At 41.8% G+C, this 20,321-nt stretch overlaps 1 protein-coding gene across 1 annotated transcript in view; it reads right to left on the reverse strand.

The window, feature by feature from the left end:
• Nucleotides 1–20,321, reverse strand: part of LOC137971442 (uncharacterized) — a 174,297-nt gene that overhangs the window by 43,085 nt on the left and 110,891 nt on the right. The window contains 37 exon segments of the mRNA XM_068818269.1: nt 1,553–1,565; nt 1,567–1,752; nt 1,754–1,797; nt 2,359–2,509; nt 2,511–2,687; nt 2,689–2,853; nt 2,855–2,970; nt 2,973–3,117; nt 4,544–5,131; nt 5,133–5,299; nt 5,302–5,431; nt 5,434–5,908; nt 5,910–6,184; nt 6,186–6,328; nt 6,331–6,354; nt 6,357–6,386; nt 6,389–7,173; nt 7,175–7,214; nt 7,217–7,480; nt 7,483–7,888; nt 7,890–7,921; nt 8,175–8,204; nt 8,207–8,347; nt 8,696–9,043; nt 9,533–9,734; nt 9,736–9,786; nt 10,945–11,387; nt 13,472–13,772; nt 14,122–14,467; nt 14,469–14,529; nt 14,663–14,785; nt 14,788–15,037; nt 16,185–16,220; nt 16,222–16,373; nt 18,192–18,946; nt 19,427–19,637; nt 19,814–20,320. Of these exon segments, the coding sequence (XP_068674370.1) occupies nt 1,553–1,565; nt 1,567–1,752; nt 1,754–1,797; nt 2,359–2,509; nt 2,511–2,687; nt 2,689–2,853; nt 2,855–2,970; nt 2,973–3,117; nt 4,544–5,131; nt 5,133–5,299; nt 5,302–5,431; nt 5,434–5,908; nt 5,910–6,184; nt 6,186–6,328; nt 6,331–6,354; nt 6,357–6,386; nt 6,389–7,173; nt 7,175–7,214; nt 7,217–7,480; nt 7,483–7,888; nt 7,890–7,921; nt 8,175–8,204; nt 8,207–8,347; nt 8,696–9,043; nt 9,533–9,734; nt 9,736–9,786; nt 10,945–11,387; nt 13,472–13,772; nt 14,122–14,467; nt 14,469–14,529; nt 14,663–14,785; nt 14,788–15,037; nt 16,185–16,220; nt 16,222–16,373; nt 18,192–18,946; nt 19,427–19,637; nt 19,814–20,320 (8,313 nt within the window).

Here is a 20,321-nt window from a genome sequence, read left to right on the forward strand (position 1 = left end):
CAATTAAGTAAAGCACTCGCTTGGAGTGGTTTGTTCAAGATGGTGCCAACAAATCCCACTCGCCAAAAATACTCGTAACTAGGGCACTTCCAGTTCCTAGTTTGACATCTAATATGAGGGGTCCCGTTAAAGGGGGCTATGTCACGCAAAATGATATAGTTTCATGACTCCCAGAATGCCCAATAACCACTTAAAACTGTTGAACAACATGAAAAAAAATACTGCAAAAGAAAAGAGAAGCAAGGATGAACACAGATGGACAAGATTGAAAACGGATTACATTCGGTAATCTTGAAAAAAGTTGGACCGACGTTTTTCAAGTTTATGAGAAATCACATATTAAGTGAAAGGTGTTACAATTGAACCCACTGAGTTACCCTTCCGAGTTTCCAGTGGGTTAAATTGTAACACCTTTCATTTAATATGTGTTAAATATTCTCTCACATTATGAGAAATCGCCTGGATAAAGGTAGTTTTTGCTCAGAATCATCCCGTTTGTGGTGTAACGATAATTTTATCAGTACAGGAATTCCACATTACCATTTTCGAGTGGTTTTAACTCGTGATTAACTAAAGATTTTCCCGAAACACCCTTCAATAACGTGACATAGCCCTAAGTCTCTAGCATTTGCTACCTATTTGTAGCAATACTGATACGGTAAAAGTTTATATTTATGCAAGGGTAATGCAGCTATTTAAGTATCCTGGAGGAGCAGAGTTAAGAGGACACTTTGTGACGTCAATTGTCTGTATTCCAAGACACGAATTATGAGCAACAATCGACTTGCATACACTCAACGTTGATTATGATCAACTGAAGTATATATCAGGCTATCATACTCCATTCAATTTTATTCAATTATGGTTCTGTTCACATCTGCGAAAATTCAAATACAATACGCAGGGTAACCTCGCAGTGTGAGACAAAATGGCGCCGTATCGCGTGGCTGCCACGATTATCATCACCATCATGTGCTTGAGGCGAGAAGAGAACCAAGGATAGCTTCCGAGAATAGAAGAAGACAAATCCAAACCTTCGCTCCATAAAGCGATTAGAAGTTTCGTCTGCTCATACCACCACGTGCTCGCCATTCTGTTCAATTACGCATTGTAATTACTTCAAAACCCCTTTGAGGTTGTTTGAAGTAATTATAATCCAGTTATAATCAGGGACTGCAATTAGTTGATGTGAACCCATTTCATATTTAATTCGATTATAATTCGATCATAATCGAGGCCCTCAGCACAAGGACAAAGGAATAATTGATGGGACAGCCATATATGAATTCAGCCCATAGTCTATGAAAATAGTAGAAACAATAGACCTTTTTCGCTTGTACATTTTGTTTTCCCAATACAGATCATGTGATAATACTCATGAGGTTTTGGTCCTTTGTTTTTGTTCATTAAAAAGAGTGCATGCAGACATATTCATGCTCGCATGCGCTCTTTTAATGAGCAAAACAAAGGACCAATCCTCCTGAGTATTATCAAATGATTTTGTATTGGGAAAACAAAATGTACAAGCGAAAAAGGTCTATTAATAACATACCACCAAAATTATTTCTGGAAATCAACGTGAACACCAATCCTGCCACCAGCTCCCGCTCCGCCATGATTACTACTTCCTCCTCCATTTACATTAATCTCACCATGCCCAGTAATATTAGTTGTCTCAACGAGAACACTGCCCCCACTACCTCCCCCAGAATGACCACTTCCGCTCTTTCCTTGGGATGAAATGAGGCCGTCAAAGATGAAGATGTTTGCCAACTTGCCACCTTAAGGCGCCTCCACCTGATGTCATGAGCAAAAAAAATAGTAATAAATGAAATTAACAGCGTGAAACGTATATATCACAATAGAGAGTTTTGAAAAGACGTTTAAAATTGCTACCCAACGAAAGTTTGTTGAACAACTTATCAGCTCCAAGAAAATTGGTCGACTGTTTAGCACCTTGAACTTAAAACCGTAAAAGCCTGAAATATGAACGAGGCGAATCACTTTTCCCCATTATTTTTCCCCTTTATTATATACTTAGTTCTTTATTTTTCCTCCAAGCTAGGTTAGCTTTTTAGTTTTTTTTCTAGGGAACAGTGTACCTTGCTTATTATTATTATTTATTATTATTATTATTATTATTATTATTTTATTATTTGCTATTTTTTTTTTCATGATTCTCTATTTACGTGCGGTGGGAAAATATATTATTGTGTTGTTGTTAGTTAGAAAAGCGTAGTGCAAATAAAGGATTAAACGGTTGTCTTTCATCCTTGCGGAAATTATGCAAACTGAATTCCTTGTTCACTATTTACTCAGTTGGAAAATCTTGTCATTGGGATCCGAAATCGAACTGACCTGCTCCGCTGCTTCCAGATGTCTGTCCACCTCCACTACCAAGAGACAATGGTTTATAGACAGATCCATAAGCGCCACCACCACTGTGCTTATCATGAGTAGTCCCCCCTTGACCTCCGAAGCCGCCACCAGACCCTTTGTTCCCCGAAACTGGCCGATCCTGCACCCGGACCAGTGCCAGGCTTGTGACCAGCACCATCTAGCATCACCACACCTTTAGTTTCAACCTCAGCAAATGTGGAATAGAATATTCCATGATTTACTTTTACTGTTCCTTTGTGCAAGACTTCGAACAAGGATGACGTCACGGAGACAAGAACGTCTTTTTTCACGAACAAGGTCTATTAGACCACCTTGTTTGATGATTATGTGGGCGTAAGAACAATTGCCTGGTTGAGTAATTTCAACAAAGGTGCGGTTTTCTTTTATTGCAGTTTGTGCAGACGATGCAATCTTCAGCGTAGCTCCATCTTCAAGGAATAAAAAGTGTACCCCCAGTCATCTGACCATAAAGTTCGGATCGGACACCATGAACGTGGAACTCGGCCGGAAGAACAATTTCTGCTCCCTCGTCAATCCAATAGCTGCAGGGTGCTTCCGTTCTGTTGGTTCGGATTCAATAACCTCTACGTAGATCGTCTGATTAATTCGCAGATGAAACTGCCCGGTTTTATCCCCAATAAACTTGTGAGCTATTACAGTAACAAGGGTTTCATTTGGATGGTATACGATGAGTCTTGAATAACCTGTGAGCTCAACCTGAATGATTAGAAAATCAATAAAACCTATTTAGAGCGGTTTTCAATTAAGTGTCGAAAGTAATTAGCGAATTGCTTTGGTTTTGCATTACTTTACTCAGTGATTGGTTCAAAGTTCTCGCGCCACTTTTCAACCAATCAGAAGTTAAACCAAAACCAAAACCAATCGTGGCTCGCGCGTGCACATTTTTCCTGCGCTTTGTGTCGGCTACGTGTAATTACTTCGAGTTTTGATTGGTTTACTGGATTGTCTCTGTCCTTTTAATTACTTTGGTTTTGGGTTTTACGACACTCGATTGAAACTCTCTAACCTTCTAAGACCAATTAATGTATGCATTCCGAACACCCGAACTATTGTGGGGCCATGGATAAGGGATGTAGGACATAGAGCGCATAAATTTATCTGCAAAATATATTACTGCGACCTACATGAAAATTATGAGATTTGCACGAACCGAATACAGTTCCTATGACCATAAAAGTTATAACGATGCGATGAGCCCAATGTCCTTCATTAAAACACTCGCTCTTCATCCTCTGGTTACTTCTATAGGAAATGTTCTCGATTGAATCCTCATATTGATTATTTTTATGAAATGAAAGTTTGGAAGAGTATATACCAGAAATTCTGAGACATCTCTCCCGAAATTTGGATTCAAGAAAATAATTAATCTTCCAAAAACAGACTGTTAGGCTGGTATTCTTACGCAAATAGATGAGATGAATAGAATATGAATCTCTTTCATTTTGCCCTACTTTCATTACCTTTAAGCCGGTTACAAGCGAGCAATTTTTACTTGACAAGTGTCATTGACAATGTTCATATGCTCATGTGTATGAACGACAAGTTTTCCTTGACGAGTTTTGCCTTTACAAGTTTTATTTGCTGGTGTGAACGAATTAAAAAGGTTTCTTTGACAAGTTTTCACTGTAGCCAGCAATACAATTACACAGCGGATGACAAAACAACAAACCACGGGGCACCATTTTTGTTTTTGATCATGGCTCACGACAGAAAAAGACCGCTGTGCGCCCGCAATTTCTCAATTTTCTTGACATGTTTTCCTTGTCGGACACGTTAAGACGAGCAAATTCTGTAATGTGTAAGTAGTTCTTCTTGACACCAACAAATAAAATTTTTGCCAAGTCAGAACTTGTCAGTGAAAACTTGCTCGTGTGTAACTGGCTTTATACTGTAACGTCTTCGATTACAATTTTTTTTCTTTTCTGTGACCGCAAATACCAAGCATGCAGGTGAATGTCTTCACACTACCTACCCTGAATAGTCGTTCTATTCGCAAGTAGTCTGTGTTTGAAAACAGTTTATTGTTGTTGTTGCTGAGAGATCAAACACTGATTCCTCTTCTGTTCAACATTTTTTTTTACGAGTACATTGCAAAACAAAAAATGACGAAACGGAAAATTACCTCATCAAACTCGTAATCGGTTGTGCCTTCTTCCATCAAGACGGTTGCCTCAGGGACATTTCTTCCCTCATTATCAACGTGCAAGTAGGTGTGGTCAACCTTGAGGAAAGTAGTGTTTGTTTCTTTGCTGTATTTTAGAATGCGGTATTCCAGAGGACGAAAATTCTCCTCTTTGTAGACAGTTCCTGCTGGTGCACTATAGCTGTCGCTGCTAGGGTTTACCCCACCGCGATCAGTAAACTTCCCACCGTATGTGTATCTCCAGCGACAGTGTATTCCCACTCTACCCCCGGATCCCGCGCCTCCATCATTGGTTGCATCTCCCCCAGTGACAGCAATCTCTCCATGTCCGGTCATATTCGTTGTTTTAATTAGAATACTCCCACCACTTCCTCCTCCAGAGTGACTTCCTGTTCCATTTCCTCCTCGGGCTGAAATAAGACCATTCAATTCCAATCGTTTTCCAACTTCCCAGAGGAGTTGGCCACCTCCGGTACCTCCTTTCCCGCTACCATTTCCGCCCCCACTTCCGAGGTGCGAGGGGCGATACACTGAACCATAAGCTTCCCCACCGGTGTGCGCGCCTCTTTCCTCCATGGCCCGCACCGCGACCGATGGCATAAGAGCTATGAAAGCTACTGCCTGCTCCAGGCCCCTGTTCGGCTGGATAACCTCTAGTATCCAAGTTGAAAATACCTTGACTGTCCAACCAAGCGAATGTAGATAGCACCTCACCGTGATTGATCCTCAGTTCTCTTGATACTTTATTTTCAAAATGTCACAATTTAATCTCAGGAATCCGGTGTTTTTTACGAACTCGATAAGCCCACCTCTCTTGACAATCAAAACAGCAAAGGAAATATTTCCAGGCTCCGACACAGCAATGTAGTAGTGCCATTTTCAATAAGGGCTGTCTGTGTGGTTGAATAGAAATCTGCCACAGCGCCGAATGAGACAAACAAGTCGCGTACTCCAACAATCATTCCTTCGTAAACTGACCGAGTGCCATGCATATTGAACTCGGAGGGTAAAATAATTTCAGCGCCAACATCGATCCTGTAGCTACAGGGCGCTTCTGTTTTGTTCGTCTCCGATTCTACATATTCCACAAATACTTTCTGATCTCGGCGGATGTGAAATTGCCCGCTCTTATCCCCAATAAACTTGTGAACTACTGCAGTTACATTGACATCTCCTGGATGGTAAATTAGAAGGCGGGAAAATCCGGTCAATTCCATTTCATCAAATTCATAGTAAGTGGTATTTTCTTCATTAGTACTGTTGCTCCGGGGTACATCAAAGCCGTCATTGTCGATGTGTACATAAGTATGATCCACAGCCAACAAGGTCGTATTTGTCTTCTTCGTATTTTAGATGTCGGTATTCGAGAGAGGTCTGAAATTTTCTCTTTTTGTAAATTGTGCCAGCGGGTCCACCGTACCTACCCACCTGGCCTCCATGGTCAGTAAATTTGCCTCCGTACGTGTAACGCCATCGACAGTGAATTCCAACTCGTCCTCCGGATCCCCCGCTTCCAAGACCAGTCCCCGACCCGCCAGGGACAGAGATCTCCCCGTGACCAGTCATGTTAGTTGTGGTGATTAAGATGCTGCCTCCACTTCCACCACCAGCGTTTGTTCCTGTTCCCATCTGACCCTTTTGAAGAGAGAAGCCCATTTATCTGAAGTCTTTTCCCAACGATCCAGAAGAGGGATCCTCCGCCAGAACCACCGACTCCTTGCCCATTGCCACCTCCGCTGCCAAACATACGTGGACTGTAAACGAATCGTATGCAATCCCACCTTCTCGGAGTCTGTCTTTCCTCCTTCACCACCGTGACCAGCCCGGAGCCGGCATTATTTTTCGTTGTTCCATGTCCAACTCCTTCCTCTGATCCAAAGCCAGTACCATCCAGAGTCAGGATGCCTTCACTTTCGATCCACGCAAACGCGGAATAAATATAGCCATGGTTCATAGTCATCAGTCCTTCATACTTGATCCTGAATTCAGAACATCTCAGGATTAGTGCGTAACTAACAACGCGGCTGAATGTCAGTTTAGAATTTCTTTCGACGGTGACTGTGGCAAACGAAAAGTTACCCTTCTCGTCTATTTCAACGTAGCGACGATTCTCAACTCTTGCAGTTTCAGCAGTGGAAGAAAACTCCACAAAGCCTCCACTGGCAATGATCAAGTCTTCGACCCCAGTAATGCGCCCCTCAATGATGCTTCTGGTTCCGTAGATATTGACAACAGATGGAAAAACGACCTCAGCTCCTTGATCGATTTTGTAACTGCACGGTGCCGTGGTCTCATTGGTTTGAGACTCTACGACTTCCACGTATATTGTTTGGTTCATTCTGACATGAAACCTTCCCGTCCCGTCACCAAGGAAACGATGAACAATGACAGTGACGTTGGAGCTTCCTGGTGGGTGTCTTACTTGCAAATTGGCATGTCTTGTCAAAAACAGCTCATCTAGCTCGTAGAACAAATGTTCGCTTTCTAACATCATTGACGACATGTCCGTTTTACGGTCTTCATTATCAACTTTCATATACCTGTGAGTTGCGGTAACGTAGGTCTTATTATTGCTCTTGTCGTACTTCAAGTCGGCATACTGCGGCCCGAGCAGTTTCTTCCACATACACTGTACCCGCTGCCGCATACACTTTCCTCCACCACCGTAAGCCTTATACATTCCTGCGTACTTATGCCTGAACCGAACATGCGCAGAAATACGACCACCCGAGGCCCCAGATCCACTAGGACCCGAGCCATCTCCTCCCATGACATTTATTTCTCCGTAACCAGTAAAGTTCGTCGTTTCTATGAGAATACCACCGCCGCTTCCTCCGCCAGCGCTTGAACCAGAGCCCTCTCCACCACGCAAGGTGACCAAGCCATCGAGCTCTATTTCCTGTCCGATTCTCCATGAAGCATTCCTCCTCCCGATCCTCCCTTTCCTTTTCCATTACCTCCACCACTTCCCAGGTGAAACGAACGGTACATGGAGCCGTATGGGTCTCCTCCAGCTTGATCAGCTTGATATACACCACCTTGGCCGCCATGGCCCGCTCCTGAGCCAATCATGTTCGTTGTATTTCCAGCACCAGGCCCCATCTCCGCTGGATACCCAGTGTAGTCCAACACAAGTTTGCCTTCACTTTCGACCCAAGCCCATGAAGAATCAATTTCACCGTGATTCATGTTGACCAACGCGTGGTACTTAAGCCTGAAAATGATCGCTGTGAACACGAGCGAGTCGGTGATCCGTGAAAATTCCAATCGTGACCCTTTCTGTACATACACTTCAGCAAACGTAATATTGCCAGGTTTTGTAAGTAAGGAAACGGAATTTCCTCTCTTCTTTGATGCCTGAAAAACAAAAACATTTCAGCGGTTTATTTATCAAACGTCTTTAGGCCTTCTTCTCACACTCAATCAGTTAAGTTAAAAGAATTGGGAAACAGGATGATGATTGACTGACTGACTGACATGATTGACTAGCTAACAGTTGACTGGTCGACTGATTGATTGATTGACTGACTGACTGACTGACTGACTAACGACGGACGGACGGACGGACTGACTGACAGACTTACTGATGTATGATTGATTGATTGGATACCTGTCTGAGTAGTCGAAGAAAAAACGACACGGCACCCTCAGCAACAACAAGGCGATGGACGCCAACTACCAGCCCTTCAAATGTGCATCTTGTCCCAAGAAGAGTTAAACTTGATGGGTAAATGATCTCAGCACCTTGGTCTATCTTGTAGCTCACAGGAGCAACGCTGTAACCTACAAAAAAAAGCAGTAAACAAAGATAATAACTACAAAGATGTCTTTTGCAAAAGAAATTGTTGTTTTTAAAAACTATGGTCTTCTGTTTAGTTTTATGTTAGGAATTGGCTTTTGCAACTTCTAACACCCTTGTATGGTATGCGACCTTTTCACTCCTTTCATTTATATTTTTTTTCCGAAAGCCGTTTCGTCAGAGTTGGTGGATAGGTGACATGCGGGTTTGCCACCACCGAACCTGTTAAGTTAATAAATGAATATCACATACGTTGTTCCTTTTCTTTGAAATGTTGTCATACGTAATTGAAAAAAAATAATGATTATCACGTGACACAAGACTAATCTTACCTTTCTTTGACTCGACAACTTGTACAAACATCTTTTGGCCAGACCTGAGGTGTACGAGACCCGTGCGGTCTCCGGTGAAGTTGTGCACGACCAAACTCGAATTATCCCCATGGATGTGAAGTACACCATGGTTTTTCATCTCCAGTTCATCGACCTCGTAGAAGGAGCTGTTTTCGTTGATTATTACAGTTGCGATGTCGGGATTGCGGTTAACATTATCTATAGTGAGTTTAGTGAAGCCATCACCATAAACGGTTTCATTGGCTTCGTTGATGGTCACTGGTCTGTGACTGAGGCCTTGATTGGTGTCTGTATAGTACACAGTCCCTGCTGCCCCTGCCTGGAAGCCTGTGAAGAGGATGAACATGGTTTTAAACGAGCAAATGGTTCTCAGGAAGCGATGATGTGGTCCAGTCGTTCGGTGGCTTGTTAAAGCGAACGCTTCCGGTTTAAATCCTTCTAAGACTGCTCGCTGGACTTTCTAAGGTGTTCTCGAACTACACCAAAACATGGTCATAAGTTATTCTTTTGCTTACTTTCTTGGATTTCGTAACGCTGTTCTCTTGAATTGTTTCTTTCTGTACATGCCCTTAACACCCCAACCCCAAAAGGCTCAGAAGTTTTATCTTTTTTCTGAATACAGCAACCAGCATGTGCTGGATAACAGAGACTTAACGAAATAGAGTAAGCGAAAGAATAACTGATGAAAAAGGTATTTTATGTGGATTATTTGAACAAAGAGCTGATCAAGTAGGAATGAAGACTCGCGCGTCAATGAAACGCATTCTTTAATTTTGAATGACAACTGAAACAGATTACGTTAACAGCTTTACTAACCTAAACCACCATAAGCTGTATACTTCCCAGAGTATTCTCGTAACCAAGCAACATGCACTGCAATGCGACCACCTGCACCACCGCCTCCGTTGCCATGGCCACTACCGCCATTAACAGTCACTATTCCGTGACCAGAGAATTGCGTTGTTTTGATGAGCACACTACCACCACTGCCTCCCCCGCTGTTAGAAGATCCGTCACCCGCCTTCGCTTTCAATGATACCATCCAAGTGAAGAAATAAACCGATTGAAATCTGTGACAAAGGAAAACAGAATAAAAGGGCTTAATCAAATCGATAACAGAACGCTCTTATCTGGTTCTTAGCAGCGACGACTCATTGCATTTTCTGTGTATGAATATAGTTGTCCGCTCGTTGTACGTGTAAAAGCATGTCAGGGACACATACATACTTCATGCATCATGCGTTCTAACCACTGGGCTGCCACAGGCGTAGCACGACAATTTTCTTCTTTAGACAAATATCATTCTTGCTTTCTGGCGTTGTCGTTTCTTAAATCCCACATTACCTTTTGTTTTAGTAGAAAAAAACATTGTCTCTAATCGTTACGTGATTTAATTGGCTAGATCCTCTCGTCCAAGAGAGACATTTTCATTTCAGTTCGTTTCTAATAAAAGAAAAAAAAAACAGATTTTGCGTTCGGTACCCCTGGTGCAGCCATTAACCAGCCTTAACTTGTCTTCAAGCAGCCTTAAATATAACTGGAACTAGGAGTAATCAAAGATTAATAAGTGCGTTCGAAGTTCAATGAATTTAGCTAAAATCATACAAAAAAACATTGGAGGAAATTAGCTGCCCGCCCGATAGAAAGCCCAAAATGGCACACGCTTCCCTCAGGTTTGATATGCAGCTACGAAATCCTTCAACACATTGAGAAAATAACTTACCGAGAAAACAGCAGCAGCTACGAAATTCTTCAACACGTCCGTCCAACACCCGATGTTTGCAAAGACACAAATTTTGTGTCGCACGAGGCAGAATCCTTTGCGCCACGAGAATGTGACGTCATAACTGCCCCGCCCGATAGAAAGCCCAAAAAACCCTCAGAGCTTTCGCTAGCGTTCACAGGAGACCCACGAAAATTAGGAAGCGTTCTCCTCGAACGCAATTACAATCGCAGATAAATCTGTGCACACCCTCTTTTAAAGGCCCACCTTCAAGCGACAAGCTTTTCAACAGTTTGTTTTTGTTACGGAAATTCGCATTGTTAACGTAGCTATCTGATAGCATGAATTTCAGCTTACGCGGGATTTTTATATATGAAAATTGTTCCACGGCACGCAATGCCAGTAGGGTGAACGCAGGCCTTTAAAACAAAAACTTTTTCAAGCCAAATTCTTAGGTAGCAGATAATATGTATTGACTCAAAAAAAAATTTCCTAAACTCTTTACCTCGGTTGTGCTTCCACCCACGCCACCATTAGTTCCGCCTCCACCACTCCCAGGATGCAATGGATAAACATAAGAACCATATCCGAAACCCTCCTCAGCTGTGCTCCCAGGAGCGCCCTGTCCGCCATGTCCAGCCCCAGATCCTGCGCTACCATTATACGCTCCGGGGCCAAGTCCCTCTCGTGCCTTGGGACCCTTTCTAGATGATGTTATACGCGAACTTCCCTCAAGGTGCCCTTCATTTAGATTCATGTAAATTGTATCCGCTGTGATCTTAGAATCGTGGCGCATATACAAGGTACTAACGTCAAATTTCATGTGCTTAGCAAAACTCAGTTCAGATGAAGCCTCCATGATAAATACCCCAAAAGTCAATTCTCCCTCAATCGGCGTTTCAGTGTACCTTTTGTTCTTCAACAAAGCACTGCTTACGTTTTCACCGGCTGAAAAAAAAAAAAAAGCGACGATATATATATTAGAATCGTGTGTTTCGATGAAGCCCATACTGCAGCTGGCTTTTATTTGTATAATATTCTGCCTTGGGTATTGTTATTTACGAAATGTAAATATGGTACGAAGAATCGCTCTGGCTTGGGACAAGCCCAAACCAGACGAACATTCATTCTGGAGACGACACTCAAAATAGAAACTACATCTGAACTAAACGGCGGACTAGTTTAGAGTGCAAGGGGTGGGCCCAGCGTGGTCCTCTTACATTCATCATTTGCATTTCCACAGGGCATTATATTAATATAGGCAAATGACTTTGCATAGTAAGAAAAGGTAATGAAGCGATTTTCAAACCCTTTACTCCCTTAACAAGAGGCTACAAGTAGCCTACACTTTGATCGAAGGATTTTTAGCCGACTTTCTTTAAGTTAACAGTATTTCAATGGGTTTTTTTTTAATGTTACATTATCTTGGTCAATGTCCAGTTTCAATTCCGGGACTCATGATAGGGTAAAGTGCGATCGTCAAAACCAGTCTCTACGATGTATTTTAAAATATTTAATACTTTTTCTTAACAATACCGGGAGAGTTAAAAAAAATTATGATGTGTTACGGAGTCATATGATAACCGGATATTGCAATGCGTGCAACGAAAACACAGAAATCGTTTCCGGTCACGCACACAATTTCCCTGTTATTCTGGGACATGGTCTTCCCGTGGTTTAGTGGTCATCGCGATTGCCTCTGAAGTTCGAATCCTACTTGGGCTGCTTTCTACGAGACAGAGAAATCTTACGCATGCGCAGCCAGAGGCCCCCCCCCCCCCCCAAAAAAAATTAACTTAAATTAAATAAAAAAAAAAAATAAAGTGAAAAGTCCAAAAACGGAGTCGAATCCTATGCTTTTTTTCGTCGAACAGAGTAATGAATCTACAAAGGGTTTTTCAACATGGTACCAACGTTTCTTGCTTTAAAAGTCTTCACACCTCCGTAGTAGTCGTTAACTTAAAACCCCTACCTTAAAACTACTTACTTATGCAGTTTTATATAATTTCCTTGAATTTGGAAGAAGGTAAACAACAAAGCTGCATTTATTAACTCCCCTGTCCTAACCGGTTGCAACACACAGAACATTATGTTGGATCCCACATCAGGAAGGGAGGGGAGGGAGAGGATTCACGGTGCGGACGACCAGAGGAGGGCAGTTGTTTCTCGATTTCTTATGATGGGCCACACATGCAGTCACCTTAACCTTAAGGACGGTGCCTACTATTGTTATTGCGCATACGTTCTGCGGATCTCCAGATACTCGGATTTCCTTTCGCCGATACTTACTTACACGGGGATATTTTTGCGTGGTATAAAAACTATCCGGAGAAAGTAGATCTTAGTAAGTACTCTTAATCCAAAAAAAAAAAAAAAAAATAGGGCTAACCATGCATTTTTGAGAGATAATTAGCTTCGATTTGAGAAAGAACGCCATACATTGCTTTGTATTTTACGGCTTTTTACAAATATTATTCATAAATTATCTTTGAAAAAATGCGTGGCTACCCCCAATTTTCTTTTTGGATTTCAATAACACTTGTTAAGATCTACATTTCCTGCATAATCACACACCAGGGCAAAAATATCTTAAAATTAGTAGGCACCGTCCTTAACACTGCCTGGCCAATATGGACACACCTCACTATCTGTAAAGGTAATCACATGATTTTGGGTGGAATTTGGAATACAAAGACAATTTGTAGTCTGAGAAAGAAATTTACAAGTGCTCATTTATTCCAAATTGCACGAGAAAAATCATGTGATTACTTATTAATAAGATACATGATTGTTAAGCAGAAAAAAACGCACACGTATCATGCAACCAGGGAAAAATTGCGCCATCCAGGACGCGCGCTTGATTGAAAACAAAATATTTGATTGGTTCTGACCAAACCCTATTGTTTATTAGCCAATCTTAATCCAGAACTTCGATGTGTAATTTGCACTGGTATTACACTTTTTTGCGTGAGTAATTTGTTCATGTATGTTATTAAGAGCGTATTAAAAACATCACAAGTAAGAAAACGTACCCAAGAACAGTCGACCCTCTGCCAGCGTAAGGTTAGAAACTCCAGTGATTCGTCCGTCAAGATCTAATGCTGGGTTTTTCTTTCCAGCGACATGAAAATCTGACACGAGCATCAATTCCCCTGAGTATTCTACCTTGAAGTTGACCGGAGGAAAAGACCTTCTCCTTGTGAACTCCTGGTACTCGATGTAAAATACTTGATTTTTCCTGACATGTAAAATTGACGAGCCATCGCCAAGCACAGTTACAACGGAAATAGAGGGACGCTTGCCTAATTGTAAGTCTGCAATCTGGAAAACAGCCTGTCGAAACAGACCCAACCATTAAGGCTTAGAATATGGGATTCACACTAGTATTCAAACGTCTTTTTTGTTTTGCCTACTTAGTAATATACTAAACATAAATGATGTCAACCTAGCACAAATTGCAGCATCAAAAATTAAATACATTGCACACACCTTTGACTTTTTTCTTCACTTATAGGTCAGGAACAAGCTGTGTTTTACTTCGTTTCAAGAAGGGCCACAGACACTATTTAACAAAACTACACCGCTTCCTGAGGATCATTTGCGCACTTAAGACCACGCTCATTTCAACTTCAGCCTTGTTAACTACATGTTTTCGTTCCAGAAAATAACTTTAATGCCTTACCTCTCCTTGAAGCATAAGCTCATCAAACCCAAAATCCGCGTCATTCTCCTCTGTGGCATTCGCCCTCGTAGTCTTGGGGTTCCTCTCATCCAGGAGGAAAACTTTTGGTGGATTAGCATGCTGGTTGTTAATATACAACCGTCTGTATAAATAATCCCCCCGGACCTCTTCAACGTACACAGTACCAGAACCTCCATGCTGCGCTCCCGCTCCAACACCGCCCAATGCAATGAAGTCTCCTCTATATTCATCTTTGATTAGCACATGAACAGCAATTCTCCCGCCAGATCCACTTCCACCGGAAGCTGAACTGTGGGAGTTCCCAGTTCCCCGCTGGCAGATTAGAGCCGTGACCACGTAGGTATCCGGCTGTAATCCAAACACTTCCGCCGCTTCCAGCTCCACTTCCTATGCAATTGGAGGATCAACGTTAAGTGATACAACAAAACAGTGACACAGTAGCTTGATTATTCTGTACTCTAGGAAATAGCAATTAAAGCACATGAACATTTTTACAGCACCGTTTGACAGGTATACTGACCTGAACTGCCAGGCGCGTTGTCTGAATCCAAATTAACAATACCGTCTAACCGGAAGGCAAAGCCAACCACCACACGCACCCGACCGCCACCTCTACTGCCAGCCACACCTCCGATCCCTGCACACCTCTAGCACCGGGTAGCACCGGCTCATACACGGATCCTACTTCCTCTCCTCCGCTCACAGCTACTCCGTCTCCTCCGGGCGTTCCGTGTCCCGCTCCAGATCCCCCTGAGGATGAACTCTTCCCTGATCCTCGCGTTTGATTTTCGAACCCTCTTCCGGAGCAGTCGAGCTTAGCATCTGGTTCAAGGTAAAAATCAGTGGCTTCAATTTCGAAGAATTCTGCTTTGAAATCGCAAGCGAACTTGATATCCTGAAGAAGAACAAAATAATAGTTATTGTATCTTTCCTTAGTCAAAAATAACGCATGTTGATGGAAGGGCTAAAGGCATTGATCTCACGTTTACTCTATCTATTTTTTTTTTTTCAAACGAACGCTGCATTTCCTTTTTGTTATTCTTTTCTTCCTTTATATATTTCACAAAAAGAAAGATAAATTACATGAGTAAAACCAAAGCCAAGGCTTGAATTGCCTAATGGTCAGGAGGGAAACAAGAAATAATTTACATAAATGATGGCAAGAATTTAGGCACATCGACTACACACAGTTACACACAAACACACACGTTCGTAAAATAAATTGATGAAGAAGGAGATTTGTAAACATTCTAAAATGATCAATGCCCTAGTGACTTGATGTCTCAATGATATTCAGTCACTAGACAACTCACTGGGCCAGAAGAAGAAATTATCTCTACGGAGCGTTTTTCACATGACTTCACAGGAGCCATGTGGTGTTCCAAACAAAGAAATGGCGGCAATGATGATGTACCAAACCAATCCTCCGAGAATTGAACTCTATTTTTATGCACATACTTTATTTTGTTTCAGTAATCCAATATGGCTGCTGGTCACATGAGTGAAAACGCTTCATTCCTTTTTTCGATAATATGATTTAATCGGAGTTTTTCAAGCCGGCGTCAAACCTGCGACCTTCAGGGGCCGGTTGCTCGAAGCCTGGTTAGCGCTAACCGTTGGTTAAGAGGTATTAAAACCCATAGGTTACCATGGTATTTAACGCTGGTTAGCGCTAACCATGCTTCGAGCAACCACAGCCAAATCGCTACTTCGGTCGCTCTTCATTCCATCACCACAAAAGCTGTATTTCGATCGCTTTCTTTGTTAACCGTCGTGATTTGCTTTGATAACTGGCCAGCGTCGGTTCACACGTCAAACAGGAGGTATAAATGAACACAGCACTATTGAGTTTGCGTATGTTCTCTCTCGGCATATTCTTGCGTCGTACGTGTGACGTGTGCACCGGCCTCAGTAGAAATATCCAGAAATTAGGCAAAATGTGAACCATTTTTGTCTATCACCACGAAAAGGTGAAAAAATGCAATCCATGAAAAGGAAGCTTATAAATTATTATATATATATATATTTATATTATAACATACCAGAAGACTAACGATGAAACGAACTCCCATGGGAGGGTGGGTAGTGTATCACTGTACCGCTGCCAAATTCAAGTGTTGAGAAGCGGAATGTGCCAAAACTATCAATAGATCGATATTTTCCAGCTGCGGTGCTCGCGGTGTGAGCGTAAAACCCTATCTTATTGTGCGTTCGTAAGCCACATAAAAGTGCTGCACGTTGATCAGGCGACCATTCCATTCAAACGCTACGTCACCGCGCCCAACAATGTGCACAGACGTCGCCATAATGGCATTTGAATCTTTGTCAAGAATAAAATTGGCATGAGTCCTTGTAATGGTGTACACTGATTTCTAAGAATTCTGCTCTTATGTTAAGTCTTTCAATAGTAACGTCCGAACTTTATTCTATACACCAACACAAATTACATAAGATAGGACTACGTTTACAGACAATAAATCGCTCTTTTTTGTGAGTCCTCAAACCAGAAAACCCTATTGTACTTTCTTTTAACTGCGTATACTGCAAAGCTTTTTTTCTGGAAAGATTTTGACACTTTTACTTTTACTATTTCTCAAAAGGCATTTGTTCATCTTATTGCTTGCAAAGATGTACTAGATAGGCATATAACCTTTCAGATGGCCACTAAATTTATTTCTTGTTGAGACCAAACTAGATATGTGGTATTGCAGAAGATCTCAAATACTTCCAAGCTTAGCTTGGTTCAAGAGAAAGACTATACGGCGTAATTAGTACGGTTGTCCCTTTGAAAGTAATGTTTAGTATTAGTCAGTAGTCGTAGTACTTGTAAGTAATGTGATTGCTCTCATAGTAAATAATAATGAATTAATAATAATAATAATACATAATATAATAATAATGGACAATAATTTGTAATAATAATTGTACATCTTCTCTATTTGTCTTCAATTTACAACTGGCTTTTTTGAATCCTATCTACTGTATAGGCAATTTACAACTGGCTACTTGATATAATATGATATACTTGTATTACTGTTTGTTACAAATCTGGCTATCCCAAGTCTTATTTCTATGACAGAATATAAAATATGTTGCTCTAATGGCGAGACTTATCATTTTTTGATTATATAGTGTTGTTCCGTTTTGTCAATGCCAATGTCATTCATCATTTCTAAGAACGTAGAGCATTCGTTGGAGAGAACACCAAGGGAGCTCATGGAAAGGTTCACAAATTTGACACATCTGTAGTTACTTCTCATGTCTTTGACCACGTTCATGTATTTTTCTTTTTTGCGTACTGCATTGTTTTTAAGGTCAGATTCAAAACCAACCGTTAGTTCTAGAATATATAGGCACTTGGACTGTATTAGGAAAAGAAGATCTGGACGATAATTTTCACCAGTTATAATTGAAGGACTCGGAAAGCCATTGACATCAGCATAGAGTGAAGAGCGATCATTAATTACAGTTGAAGTGAGTTGGCAATGAAGTTGAGAATTGAGTCGTGTCTCCAGGTGAAGCGATCAAGGTAATGTTGACAACCAGCGACAATATGGAGGAGTGACCAATAATAATAATAATAGTAATAATAACATATAAAAACAATAATAATAATAGTAATAATAATTGGGAGGCAGTGTGGCCCAGTGGCAGTGTGGCCCAGTGGTTAGGGCGCTTGCCTTGAGATCCGGAAGATCTCGGGTTCAAGACCCGCTCTGACCACTCGCTGAATTTGTTCCTGGTAGTCCCTGGTTCAACTTCCCAGCTACACTTGTTAATAGCCAACTGGTTTGCCTCCGGGCAGTTGGGATTCTTAACAGTTGTTGTTGTTGTGTTCTGTTGTTTTGTTGATTGTTTCATTGGCCCTGAAAAGCCCCTACGGGGAGCGGTCAATTAAGTATGTATTGTATTGTATTGTATAATAATAATAATCATAATAATAATATAATAAAATTTTAAAAGAGGAAAAAAACAACAAAACAAAAATAAATGTCTGTAGTGCAACAATAATCAACACTGGGTCTAATATTGCCATAATTAAAACATACCTTTTCCACCTTTGCTACCATAGCTTCCACCGGATCCCGTACAGGAACTTGGAAGGGCCGATGGGTCGTAAGAACTCGGGCGATCTTTTCCAGATGCGGTAATTCTGCTTCCGGTTTCAAGAAGAAGGGATGTAATGCTAACGCGATAAGTATCAGCGACAACAACGGAGCCGTACTTCATGTGCACTAGACCAACTTCGCACTGCATTCCACGGAAATCAGGGAAAAATACCTCAGAACCATCTTGAATTTCAAACGTGGCCAGTACAAAGGTCCCTGGTGCTGAAACAGTGGTTGTTCCATTATGTATGTCAGCCGAATGAGCGTGCGAATGAAATCTTGACTTCAACCGCTTGGTCACGAATAAATGCGTGACCTCAATCATTCGTCCGTCGAGTGTAAAAGACGAATCACCTGGTATTTGTCCTGTACTCTTTGCTCCATCACCGATAACGTACAGTGAAGCACCGAACACCACCTCGGCATCTTTGTCAACTCGCAAGTTTGCTGCCGGTTTGGAGACGCTGTGCGCGGTATTGGAAGCTTCCAGGTAGATGGTTTGGTTAGCACGTGAATGCAGAAGACCTGTTCGATCTCCGAACAAGCGTTGCATTTTTAGAACTGTTCTCTCTGGTCGTACAGCCATGTTAAGAGCCGCTCTTCGAAAGAGATGAACCTCCGAAAACTCACAGGAGGTTATGTTTATTTCATCGATTGTGACTGGATCTTGAACAGATCGCATCAAATTGTCAATTCTATTGATAACAAAAAACATTATATTAGTAAAGAAGATTGTGCAGCAGGACAGGGAGATGGTCAATAGATAAGTTAGTATGCAACTGAAATCCTTATATAAGCGGCCTTGTATCCATTGAATAGAGGTGGTAAAACGAAAAACACGTTTTATAAGTGCTACAATGGCCAAATATCTGATTTGATTTTTTCGTTTCAATGCCTTGCAATACTGAAAAACTTTGAAATACTTGGACTTCGATTTAAAACAATCCTCTACGTCACGAACGTTCTACGAGTGAGTTCCTTTAAGTACATAAATGCTTCTCTCTCCTTTGCTCCGGTCATCTCTTCCTATTCTTGTTTCCGACTGTGAACAGCCCTTATATACTTGGATTGGCCAAATAAAAATGACTCGAAATGCAGTGTACAAATTCAGACGAAGCTGCAGAGTTTTTACTAGGATAAACTCACTTAAAATGCGGACTAATTTTGGTCCTAACCTCAGCTGTGTAAACGGTTTTTTGGCGCGAATATCTTGCAGAAACACAGTTCCGGGTCCTCCGTAAGTGCCTGAAGAAGAACTTCCACCAAATGCCAGGTATGTTCCTCTGTAAGTGTTAGTGTTTGCATAGACTGCAATTCTGCCTCCCGCACCACCTCCACTGTTTGATCCACCTCCATTCCCACCATTGACGTTAAGCTCTCCGTAACCTTTGAAAATAAGGAAAAAAAGGGTTTAAATAGTTTACTGAATTGATGTGTAACAAGAACGGCTTCATAAAACCTAGGTTTCATGCCAGGTTCATGTCGCACACGCAGACAAGGTGCAGCACACATAATAACTGTCTAGAGACAATAATTAACAGGAACTGTTCATCTAAGCTTACCAATAAACGAGTCTGTTGTAAAAAGCAAGCTTCCTCCACTTCCTCCACCTGCGCCGCCACCGACTACAGCACTTTCGCCAGTGGTTGTTATTGTGCCATCATTGATGAGTAAGTTGCCTGCCTGTATCATGACATATCCACCTCCGCTCCCTCCAACATCGCTTGGTCCACTCCCACCTCTGCGGCCGGAATATTTCGGTTGGTAGAGAGAGCCATAATAGGATCCTCCAGATGCACCTTGGTAGCCGGCCCCTCCGTTACTGGCATGTCCCGCTCCTGATCCTCTTGAAAGTGACGATGCTTCGCTTGAAGGAACAGCCTGTCGCGCTTTGTTAGCACCTGCCGCGCTAACCAGTCCTCCGGTCTCTACGTCTAGGCTGGAAGTTAAAATGTCCAAATGATGGGCTTCTAATGCCGCGTGAAATTTCACATTCAAGAAACCAACAATTATCTTCATCTCTATTTCATCCTCCAGTGTCACTGAACTGCCACTGAACAGCTTCACTTG

This window comes from Montipora foliosa, chromosome 9 (genome assembly GCF_036669935.1).
Source record: "Montipora foliosa isolate CH-2021 chromosome 9, ASM3666993v2, whole genome shotgun sequence".
Lineage (NCBI taxonomy): Eukaryota > Metazoa > Cnidaria > Anthozoa > Scleractinia > Acroporidae > Montipora > Montipora foliosa.